We start from the raw sequence: 12,005 nt of genomic DNA on the forward strand, positions 1-12,005 counted from the left end.
CCGTGACACACGGGACACCACTAAGAACGTATCTGCAGCCTACAACAACAGAGACTGTGTTTGTCTGTTTGATAGAGGCAGTGTGTGTGGTAGGTGGGTTGGTCTCAGTCATGGTAAAATGTCTGTCTCATTCCCTCACCTCATATCTCCTGCCTACACTCTGGACTATGAAAGCCTGCTGTTGTTATGTACTGGCAAAGGGAGCTGGCTGGTGGGCAGCGGTCAGGGCTGTCAGACAAAAACACACATACACTGAGTGTACAAAACATTAGGAACACCTGCTCTTTCCATTACATAGCTTTCACCGGGATTCACCTGGTCAGTCGATGACCCCTTACTGATGTCACTTGTTAAATCCACTTCAATCAGTCTAGATGAAGGGGAGGAGACGGGTTAAAGAAGGATTGAGACAATTGAGACATGGATTGTGTAGGTGTGCCATTCAGAGGGTTAATGGGCAAGACATAAGATTTAAGCGTGCCAGTTTGAATGTGTCAAGGGCTGCATCGCTGCTGGGTTTTTCACTCTTAAGAGAGTTTCCCGTGTGTATCAAGAATGGTCCACCACCCAGGCCTCCTGAGTGGCGCAGTGGTCTAAGGCGCTGCATCGCAGTGCTAGCTGTGCCACTAGAGCGCCTGGTTCGAGTCCAGGCTCTGTCGCAGCCGGCCGCGACCCGGGAGACCCATGGGGCGGTGCACAATTGGCCCAGCAGGGATGTTCTTGTGCCATCGCGCACTAGCGACTCCTGTGGCGGTCCGGGCGCAGTGCACGCTGACTCGGTCGCCAGGTGTATGGTGTTTCCTCCGACACATTGGTGCGGCTGGCTTCCTGGTTAAGCGGGCACTGTGTCAAGAAGCAGTGCGGCTCGGTTGGGTTGTGTTACGGCTCTCGACCTTCGCCTATCCCGAGTCCGTAGGGGGAGTTGCAGCGATGGGACAAGACTGTAACTACCCAATTGGATACCACGAAAAAGGGGGTAGAATACCAAAGAAAAGAACGGTCCACCACACAAAGGACATCCAGCCAACTTGACACAACTGTGGGAAGCATTGGAGTCAACGTGGGCCAGCATCTCTTTGGAATGCTTTCGACACCTTGTAGAGTCCCATGCCCCGAGGAATTGAGGGTGTTCTGAGGGCGAAATTCAATATTAGGAAGGTGTTCTCATTGTTTTGTAGACTCGGTGTGTGTGTATATATATATACACACACACACACACACACACACACACACACACACAAAGAGATGGATGGAAGAAGAGAGAGGGAGGAATAAATTACAGAAAGAGGAGGATGAAAACAGGTCTTTGTAATGGAAATTAGTTTGTTTTTGAGCTTTCGCATCATACTTGTTTATTCAGTTAGTTGAATAATCAGTTTAATTACATTTCTCTCTATCCATCCTTCTCACACACTCTCTCTCTCTCTCTCTCTCTCTCTCTCTCTCTCTCTCTCTCTCGTCTTGCATTCAGGGAGAGATAAAGGGATTTAAACAATCATGAGAAGCTGCTCAGCTCAGTGCGTGTGTGTATGTATGCATGTGTCTGTGTGTGTATAAGCCTATAATAGCTATTAATATTTAAACAGCAGCCGCATAGTGAAGCTGCATAGTGAAGCTGTATAGTGAAGCTGCATAGTGAAGCTGTATAGTGAAGCTGCATAGTGAAGCTGTATAGTGAAGCTGCGTAGTGAAACTGTATAGTGAAGCTGTATAGTGAAGCTGCATAGTGAAGCTGTATAGTGAAGCTGCGTAGTGAAACTGTATAGTGAAGCTGCGTAGTGAAGCTGTATAGTGAAGCTGCGTAGTGAAGCTGTATAGTGAAGCTGCGTAGTGAAGCTGTATAGTGAAGCTGCGTAGTGAAGCTGTATCGTGAAGCTGCTCACTTTGAAGAACTGTCTTTCTTCTCCTGTCTCCTCCCCCTTACTCCCCCTCCAGCTCCTCCCCCTTACTCACCCTCCACCTTCTCCCCCTTCCTCACCCTCCACATTCTACCCCTTCCTCACCCTCAAGCTCCTCCCCCTTCCTCACCCTCCACCTTCCCCCCTTCCTCACCCTCCACATTCTCTCCCTTCCTCATCCTCCAGCTCCTCCCCCTTCCTCACCCTCCACATTCTCCCCCTTCCTCATCCTCCAGCTCCTCCCCCTTCCTCCCCCTCCACCTTCTCCCCCTTCCTCACCCTCCACATTCTCCCCCTTCCTCACCCTCCACCACCTCCCCCTTCCTCATCCTCCACCACCTCCCCCTTCCTCATCCTCCAGCTCCTCCCCCTACTCATCCTCCAACTCCTCCCCCTTCCTCCCCCTCCAGCTCCTCCCCCTTCCTCCAGCTCCTCCCCCTTACTCACCCTCCACCTTCTCCCCCTTCCTCACCCTCCACATTCTACCCCTTCCTCACCCTCAAGCTCCTCCCCCTTACTCACCCTCCACCTTCTCCCCCTTCCTCACCCTCCAGCTCCTCCCCCTTCCTCATCCTCCAGCTCCTCCCCCTTCCTCATCCTCCACCACCTCCCCCTTCCTCATCCTCCACCTCCTCCCCCTTCCTCATCCTCCAGCTCCTCCCCCTTCCTCATCCTCCACCTCCTCCCCCTTCCTCATCCTCCTCCCCCTTCCTCACCTTCCTCACCCTCCACCTCCTCCCCCAGCCTCCACCTCTCCTCCATCCAATTCCCCGTCTCCATCTCTCCTCTACTCCCTCCTCCCAAGAAAAACGAAGAGTACGTGGCTGACATTGATGTTAGGGTTAAGGGTTTGGTTAAAGCTGCAATATGTAACTTTTTGGGCGACCCGACCAAATTCACATAGAAATGGGAGTTATAGATCTGTCATTCTCATTGAAAGCCAGTCTAAGAAGCGGTAGATCTGTTCTATGTGGGCTATTTCTATGCTTCCCGTTCTTAAGTTTCGTTTTTGACTCTTTTACTTTCAGTTTTGTACACCAGCTTCAAACAGCTGAAAATACAATATTTTTGGTTATGGAAAAAATAGTTCACAGCTGTTTAGATGGTACAATGATTCTCTACACTGACTGCTTGTTTTGACACATAAACTGAAATTAGGCAAACTATTCAAATTTTAGCAACCAGGAAATGGCAGAGGGATTTCTGCACAGTGCACCTTTAAGGTTAGGCTTAAGGTAAGGGTCAGTTTTAGATTTTGGCTTGTCGGGGATGCTGGTCAGTCAATGGGATGCTGGTCAGCAAATTTCCCTTTAAACATGAAAGTATTAATTAAACTACATTCAAGCATTCTCTTCCCAGGCCCAGCTGGAGGCCCAGAGGGCAACGGGGGAGTTCCAGCGTGCGGTGGAGATCCTGCGGGCGGCTAAAGAGACCATCGCCCTGGCAGAGGAGAGACTACTGGAGGAGGACAGCAGACAGTTTGACTCAGCCTGGCAGGAGATGCTCAACCACGCCACCAACAGGGTACTGATGGGATTATATTTAGAACTAGATAAAAACATTATCTTAGGACAGGGGTGGGTAACTCTTGGTCCTGGAAAGCCACAGTGTGTGCTGAACCTGATTAGGCATTAGTAGTAGTAGTAGTAGTAGTATAGTAGTAGTATAGTAGTAGTAGTAGTAGTATAGTAGTATAGTAGTAGTAGGAGTAGTAGTAGTAGTAGTAGTAGTATAGTAGTAGTATAGTAGTAGTAGTATAATAGTAGTAGTAGTAGTAGTAGTATAGTAGTAGTATAGTAGTAGTATAGTAGTATAGTAGTAGTAGTAGTAGTAGTAGTAGTATAGTAGTAGTATAGTAGTAGTAGTAGTAGTAGTAGTAGTAGTAGTAGTAGTAGTAGTAGTAGTATAGTAGTAGTGTAGTAGTAGTAGTAGTATAGTAGTGGTAGTAGTGGTAGTAGTAGTAGTATAGTAGTAGTAGTAGTATAGTAGTAGTAGTAGTGGTAGTAGTAGTATAGTAGTATAGTAGTAGTATAGTAGTAGTAGGATAGTAGTAGTAGTAGTAGTAGTAGTAGTAGTAGTAGTAGTGGTAGTATAGTAGTGGTAGTATAGTAGTAGTAGTATAGTAGTAGTAGTATAGTAGTAGTAGTAGTAGTAGTATAGTAGTAGTATAGTAGTAGTATAGTAGTAGTATAGTAGTAGTAGTAGTAGTAGTAGTATAGTAGTAGTGTAGTAGTAGTAGTAGTAGTAGTATAGTAGTAGTAGTAGTAGTAGTAGTAGTAGTATAGTAGTAGTAGTAGTAGTATAGTAGTAGTAGTATAGTAGTAGTATAGTAGTAGTAGTGGTAGTATATTAGTGGTAGTATAGTAGTAGTAGTAGTATAGTAGTAGTAGTATAGTAGTAGTATAGTAGTATAGTAGTAGTCGTATAGTAGTAGTAGTAGTAGTAGTAGTAGTATAGTAGTATAGTAGTAGTAGTAGTAGTAGTATAGTAGTAGTAGTGGTAGTAGTAGTAGTAGTAGTAGTAGTAGTAGTAGTATAGTAGTGGTAGTAGTAGTATAGTAGTAGTAGTGGTAGTAGTAGTATAGTAGTAGTATAGTAGTATAGTAGTAGTATAGTGGTGGTAGTATAGTAGTAGTAGTAGTAGTAGTAGTAGTATAGTAGTAGTATAGTAGTAGTAGTATAGTAGTAGTATAGTAGTAGTATAGTAGTAGTAGTAGTATAGTAGTAGTAGTATAGTAGTAGTATAGTAGTAGTATAGTAGTAGTATAGTAGTAGTATAGTAGTAGTAGTGTAGTATTAGTATAGTAGTAGTAGTAGTAGTAGTAGTAGTAGTAGTAGTAGTAGTAGTAGTAGTAGTATAGTAGTAGTAGTAGTATAGTAGTAGTAGTATAGTAGTAGTAGTAGTAGTAGTATAGTAGTAGTAGTAGTATAGTAGTAGTAGTAGTAGTAGTAGTAGTAGTAGTAGTAGTAGTAGTATAGTAGTATAGTAGTAGTAGTAGTATAGTAGTAGTAGTAGTAGTAGTAGTAGTATAGTAGTAGTAGTAGTAGTAGTAGTAGCTTGATCTTGGTGGAATAGATAAAAGCACACACACACCATAGACTGACTCTGCCACCTTATTGGCTGTTGCAGGTGATGGAGGCGGAGACGACGAGGACTCGTAGCGAATTAGAGCACAGAAAGATGGCGAACCACTACAACGCCTGCATCAGTCATATGAGACAGCTGGAGAAGAAACTCAAACGCACCATCAACAAGTCCAGGTGCGTGTGTGTGTGTGTGTGTGAGGCTGTGTGTGTGTGTGTGTGTGTGTGTGTGTGTGTGTGTGTGTGTGTGTGTGTGTGTGTGTGTACGTATGAAGCTGTGTGTGTGTTTTGGTCCTGTTACTGTGACTGACTGCTGAGAAGAGAGAGGAATGCATAAACCAACTCAGCCACCCCTATCTCAGGCCTCTCATTGCTCAATGTGTGTGTGATGTCCTCCAGATGTTAGATGAGTAGGCCTGTGGTGTGTATGTGTGTGTGTGTTTGGGCGTAGTGTGTGTGTGTGTGTGTATATGTGTGTGAGTTTGGGTGTAGTGTGTGTGTGTGAGTTTGGTCATAGTGTGTGTGTGTGTGTATATGTGTGTGAGTTTGGGTGTAGTGTGTGTGTGTGAGTTTGGTCATAGTGTGTGTGTGTGTGTGTGTTTCCCTTCGAGGGCGTGTGGAATGTAGCAGCTCTTGGAGGTGCAGTGTAATTTTTCCAGAGGTTCATGGTTGCTATGACGACTATACAGCACCATGTCAGAATTACCAACTCTCTCTCTCCTGCCCACCCTTTCTCTCTCTCCACCTACAGGCCATATTTTGAACTGAAGGCGAAGTACTACCTACAACTGGAGGTATGTACAGTGTTCATTGTTTCCGAACAGACAGTAACTTCTTTGTGTGTGTAACACCCCATACTTTCTTCTCTCTCTCAGCAACTAAAACATTGCGTAGACGAGCATCAGGCGAAGCTGACCGTTGCCAAGGCAGACTATCGCACAGCGCTGCGTAACCTAGAGACCATCTCCGAGGAGATCCACGCCCGGCGACGCTCCGTCACCATGGGAACCAGAGGGAGGGGTGTGGGGGCCGAGGGGGATGGAGGCCATGAGGACATCACCAACTTCAAGATGGAGTCAGACGGACTGTCCAGTGAGTGACACACACATACGTACACACACACACACACGTTTTAATGTGTATATCTGTGTGTGTGTTTTAATGTGTGTGTATGTTTTCCAGTGGCGTCTGTGACGTTTGATGAAGAAAGAGGATCAGAGGAAGAGACAGAAACACACTCCACCTCCGCTGCCCTCGACATTCCCTCCTCCTCCCATCATCCCTCCTCCTCTTCCTCATCCCTCCATCCCTACCCCTCCACCCCTCTGGACCTGCCCTACCCCTATCCCTCCTCCTCCTTCACCCCCTCTGTCTACCTCTCCTCTGCCCCCTCTCTCCTCTCCTCGTCCTGTCCCAGTGCCATGGAGGGACCCAGTCCTGGCGGCTGGCTAAGCCCAGAGTCGATGTGTGGTTCTGGGCATGACTGTCCTCTCTTCGGCCCCCGCTCCCAGTGCAGTGGGGCCTCCTCCCCAGACACAGACTGCGACCAAGAGAGAGGTATGTGTGTCTTCCAGTGACTGTGATTATTGGGTTACTACACTGAACAAAAATATAAACGCAACATGCAACAATTTCAAAGATTTTACTGAGTTACAGTTCACATAAGACAATCAGTCAATTGAAATAAATAAATTAGGCCCTAATCTATGGATTTCACATGACTGGGAATACAGATATGCATCTGTTGGTCACAGATACCTTAAAAAAAAAAAAAAGTAGGGGCGTGGATCAGAAAACCAGTCAGTGTCTGGTGTGACCAACATTTGCCTCATGCAGTGCGACACATCTCCTTCGCATAGAGTTGATCAGGCTGTTGATTGTGACCTGTGGAATGTTTTCCCACTGCTCTTCAATGGCTGTGCGAAGTTGCTGGATATTGGCGGTAACTGGAACAAGCTGTCGTACACGTCGCTCTAAAGCAGCCCAAACATGCTCAATGGGCTTATGGTAGAGAAATGAACATTAAATTATCTGGCAACAGCCCTGGTGGACATTCCTGCAGTCAGCATGCCAATTGCACGCTCCCTCAAAACGTGAGACATCTGTAGCATTGTGTTGTGTGACAAAACTGCACATTTTAAAGTGGCCTTTTATTGTCCTCAGCACAAGGTGCACCTGTGTAATGATCATGCTGTTTAATCAGCTTCTTGATATGCCACACCTGTCAGGTGGATGGATTACCTTGTCAAAGGATAAATGCTCACTAACAGGGATGTAAACTAATTTAAGCACAACATTTGAGAGAAATAAGCTTTTTGTGCACATGGAACATTTCTAAGATCTTTTATTTCAGCTTATGAAACATGGGACCAATACTTTACATGTTGCGTTAATATTTTTGTTCAGTGTAGTTAAAGGATTGCATTTTAGAAAACAAGCTTATTCACCTTTTACCCTGCTTTGTGTGCGCGTGCGTGTGTGTGTGTGCATGTGTGTGTGCGTGTGCGTGTGTTTGTGCGTGTGTGCATGGGTGCGTGTGTGTGTGTGTGTGTGTGTGTAGGTGACAGAGCAGAGGGAGAAGAGCAGAAGTTGGAGCCTGGTCTGAGTAAGCTGACCCTGACCAAAACACACCCATTGCATCCCGGGAACGACGACCCCAAAGGTGACCCTAAGACGATCTCCAGCCCCGCCCCCACAACCCATAGCCCCGCCCCCATCATCCTCCTGACCAAAAGCGTCTAACGGACAGACGGCTTCAGCTCTCACATCGTACCATTGACTCATGACCTTTAACCCTGAACTCTGACTATCAGCCTTTCTATGAACTTCAGTCTGGACTTCAGTAACATTATGTGTTTTTGTTCACTCCAGAGGCAAATCTGAAATCACCCCCTATTCCATAAATAGGAAATAAGGTGGAAATCAGTGGAGGCTGGTGGGAGTAGCTATAGGAGGATGGGCTCATTGTAATGGCTGGAATGGAATTAATGGAACGGAGTCCAACATGTGGTTTCCATGGCGATGTGTTTGATGCCGTTCTATTTCATTCCAGCCATTACAATGAGCCCGTCCTCCTATAGCTCCTCCCACCAGCCTCCACTGGTGGAACTAGGGCTCCATTTTGGATCTTGTCCAGAACTGATCGGGAAGAAACTGGAAGGGGAATTCAACATGATGGATAACTAGGGATTGTGGGGGAGTATAGCCAGGCGAGTCTATCATCAACTCCTTAAAACACTGGCATAGCCAGCCCAGTCGATCATCAACTCCTTAAAAGATTTGAAGGAAGGGTGTGAAAGAGACTCTTCACACTTGTCACAAAGGGTGCACTTGCACACTTCCTCTCATGGACTTAAAAGCAATGGATTGTGTAAGCTGGAGGAAGTTTCCACTATTGTTAATTGTTGGAATGACCCTGGAGAGAGATGTAGTTGTGACTGTTGACCTCTGGTCTCAGTGGGGATTCCCCAGAGGGGACAACAGGAGGACAGAGACTGTGACATCACACCACTGAACCCTGGACTTCTGAGCACCCCTGATACCACAGTGTGTGTGTGAAGGGCAGAGGTTACTGTGGTCTCAGCATGTGTGTTTGGGTGTCAGAGGAACAGCATGTTACTGCAGTTTTTCTCCCTCACATAGGCTGACTGGGATGGTTTGCAATTACTATGTGTTGTGCATGTTTGTGTGTGTTTGTGTGTGGTTGTGTGTGGTTGTGTGTGTCTGTGTGTGTCTGTGTGGTAGGTAGCGTGACAGTGTGTGTAGAGACGGTTTCAGTGCAGTTGTAGTGTTGGTGTATTACTCCTGTATAGGGAGAGGACAGCCTGCCTCTTGTTAGTAGAGATCCTATATGTATACTCTGTGTCTCTGATCTACACTACTATGTATCTGTTGTTCTTATAAAACATATCTGAGATGTTTGTTTCTGCGTGACTGACACTGACACACTGTAGCGTCACAACCAGGAACCCCCCCCCCCCCCCCCTCCCCTCCCCTCTCATAGACCCTCCCCCAACACACACGTTAAAACCCCAAAGTCACCATTGGGTCACCTCCTCAATGCTAAGGGATGGAAACAAACACTACCTGACACACACACTGGCGAGAGATTTCTACCTGCTGCTCTCTCAACTGTTGCAGTGTTATCTCATGACCCGAGTTAGAGCTCTGAGACGCCTTGCTGACAGAATGAATTCGGCGCACACACACACACACACACACACGGTGCTGTGTCTCACACTTACCAGGCTTAACAGCATAACCACTGATGTGTGATTTGACTTGGCATACATAACAGTCTCTCTCTGTGTGTTCAGTTGTTGGTCTATATGAGTTCATATGAGCCTCCACCTCAACAGCTGAATAATTATGTAATTGTAAGAAATGGTTGAGTTTTGAAACGACTGAATGGCTGGTTTTAGTGAGAATGGCGATGGCTGCCAAAGGGCTCCTGTCAGAGAGACTCAGATTCAGGTCTTCTCTGTGATCAGTTTTATTATGGCAGTTCAATCATCGGAGAACAATGTAGTAATATGTATGGTTCTAGGAACAAAGGAAACAAGTGGCTGTTATCAAATCAACACATCCACAATAGACAAAAGCAGGCTTCAATTACCCTAGCTTACACAGTTCCACAATACAAATTTACCATATACTGCTACCCCAAAAGTGCTAAGAGCAGCAATACTTTAAAAAAGTAGAGCCGTGGATCAGAAAACCAGTCAGTATCTGGTGTGACCACCATTTGCCTCATGCAGCGCGATACATCTACATCGTATAGAGTTGATCAGGCTGTTGATTGTGGCCTGTGGAATGTTTTCCCAAGCCTCTTCAATGGCTGTGCGAAGTTGCTGGATATTGTCGGCAACTGGAACACGCTGTCGTACATGTCAATCCAGAGCATCCCACACATGCTCAATGGGTGACATGTCTGGTGAGTATGCAGGCCATGGAAGAACTGGGACATTTTCAGCTTCCTGGAATTGTGTACAGATCCTTGCGACGGGTAGGCCTGTGCTTTTTGCCATTTTCTTTAACCCTTGGCCTACAATGGTCGCGCCCCCGTGGAAATTTCAATGAACATAATAAAAAAAATCCCCATTAAAATCTGTCTGTTTAAGATAGTGATACGTGTTATTTTTTTGTTGCATGGGCTGCTTCTCAATTCACCGCATCCACTGAAATCGCCCTTCTGCATCTGCGGTGAAAGGTGGCAGAGCTAGAGCGGTGTTTGTCAGACCAGGAGACATCCTGAAATTTGGCCTACAAACTATTATGCCCTAGGGTGCCCACAAGACTCATCTGAATGTCCCCGGTACCAGTTAAAACAATGAATGGAAGTATAAATGGACATAGTTTAGTGCCTAAAATATGGGGATAAATAATAATTAATAAATACATGTAAAAATATAATAATAATGTTCCCCGATCTTTCAAATATATCTCTCAGATATAGGACAGACACTTCAGAACAAACTTCCTTTAGATTTATTTGGGGACTGTCTTTTGTTCCATGTAGTGAATCTGTGTCACGCCCTGATCGAGAGAACTCTCGTTGGTTGGGTCAGGGTGTGAGTTTTCTGTTGAGATCTATGTTAGTGTATTTCTATGTGGTAGATCTAGGTTGTATTTCTATGTTTGGCCGGGTGTGATTCCCAATCAGAGGCAGCTGTCGCTCGTTGTCTCTGATTGGGGATCATACTTTAGTAGCCTGTTTGCCTACCTTAGTGGTGGGATCTTGTTCCGTGTTTCGGCTTGTATGTGTATAGCCTGAGGACTTCACGTTACGTTGTTTATTGTTTTGTTCTATGTTTATTGAGTTAATAAACATGTACGCTTTTCACGCTGCACCTTGGTCCGACCCGTCTCTCAACGATCGTGACAATCTGTTAGTCAATGCGTTTCTATTGGCTAATAGCAGTAATGTTTCATCCAATAATTTTATATTTGTTTTGATACCTTAAGGGGTCTTAAAATTCCAAATCAAATAGCTAAATGGTCCTTGGTATGACCATCTTAAAACAATTCCATATGTTAGCTTATAATCCCCCCCTTCCCAGCTTAGACAGGGCTTAGACTCTATAGGGTTAATAAAAGGTAGGCCTATGGCATACCCTCTCATACCCCCTCAATTCGAGTCTTGGTTTTAACTTAACAGGTACCCATAGTCTTATAGAGAGAAGGCTATTCACTCGTTCTATGAGAAGACTAGAGCGAGGGCGTAACGGTACCATGGAAAGCCCCGCTGACAGCTGTCTGTAGGTATTTAGAAGAAATGTCTACGTGGTCTGTAGCCACTACAAATAACACGAGGTGTTCTTTATATGTATAGCAAGTAGCGGCAAGAGAACCGTCAAAGATACATATGGTGCATAGCAAGTAACAACAAGAGAACCGTCAAAGATACATATGGTGCATAGCAAGTAACAACAAGAGAACCGTCAAAGATACATATGGTGCATAGCAAGTAACAACAAGAGAACCGTCAAAGATACATATGGTGCATAGCAAGTAACAACAAGAGAACCGTCAAAGATACATATGGTGCATAGCAAGTAACAACAAGAGAACCGTCAAAGATACATATGGTGCATAGCAAGTAACAACAAGAGAACCTTCGAAGATACATATGGTGCATAGCAAGTAACAACAAGAGAACCGTCGAAGATACATATGGTGCATTGCAAGTAACAACAAGAGAACCGTCAAAGATACATATGGTGCATAGCAAGTAACAACAAGATAACCTTCGAAGATACATATGGTGCATAGCAAGTAACAACAAGAGAATCGTTGAACATGAGGTAACAAGGGAGATTACCGAGTGTGTTTGGGAATAGTAGTAAGTGAATGTGGATGTGAAAGTTGTGTGATTGTGAGATATGACATATTAAACTGATTTGAAAATTGGATAACAAGATTGAAATAGGGATAATAAGCTGATTGAAAATTGGATAATAAGATATTGAAATGTAGCTATTAAGTACTGAGTGAACGAGAGCTGTCAGGGGACTAGCTCACATGT

At 45.1% G+C, this 12,005-nt stretch overlaps 1 protein-coding gene across 1 annotated transcript in view; it reads left to right on the forward strand.

The window, feature by feature from the left end:
- Positions 1 to 8,897, forward strand: part of LOC311131852 (uncharacterized protein) — a 31,984-nt gene extending 23,087 nt beyond the window's left edge. The window contains exons 9-15 of the mRNA XM_084164980.1: positions 2,085 to 2,401; positions 3,258 to 3,422; positions 5,028 to 5,158; positions 5,733 to 5,775; positions 5,857 to 6,073; positions 6,164 to 6,538; positions 7,542 to 8,897. Coding sequence (XP_084021106.1) covers positions 2,085 to 2,401; positions 3,258 to 3,422; positions 5,028 to 5,158; positions 5,733 to 5,775; positions 5,857 to 6,073; positions 6,164 to 6,538; positions 7,542 to 7,723 — 1,430 coding nt within the window. The 3' untranslated portion in view covers positions 7,724 to 8,897. The remainder of the gene's footprint in view (positions 1 to 2,084; positions 2,402 to 3,257; positions 3,423 to 5,027; positions 5,159 to 5,732; positions 5,776 to 5,856; positions 6,074 to 6,163; positions 6,539 to 7,541) is intronic.
- The last annotated feature ends 3,108 nt before the right edge of the window (positions 8,898 to 12,005 follow it).

This window comes from Coregonus lavaretus, assembly GCF_964263955.1.
Source record: "Coregonus lavaretus genome assembly, chromosome: 7".
NCBI lineage: Eukaryota > Metazoa > Chordata > Actinopteri > Salmoniformes > Salmonidae > Coregonus > Coregonus lavaretus.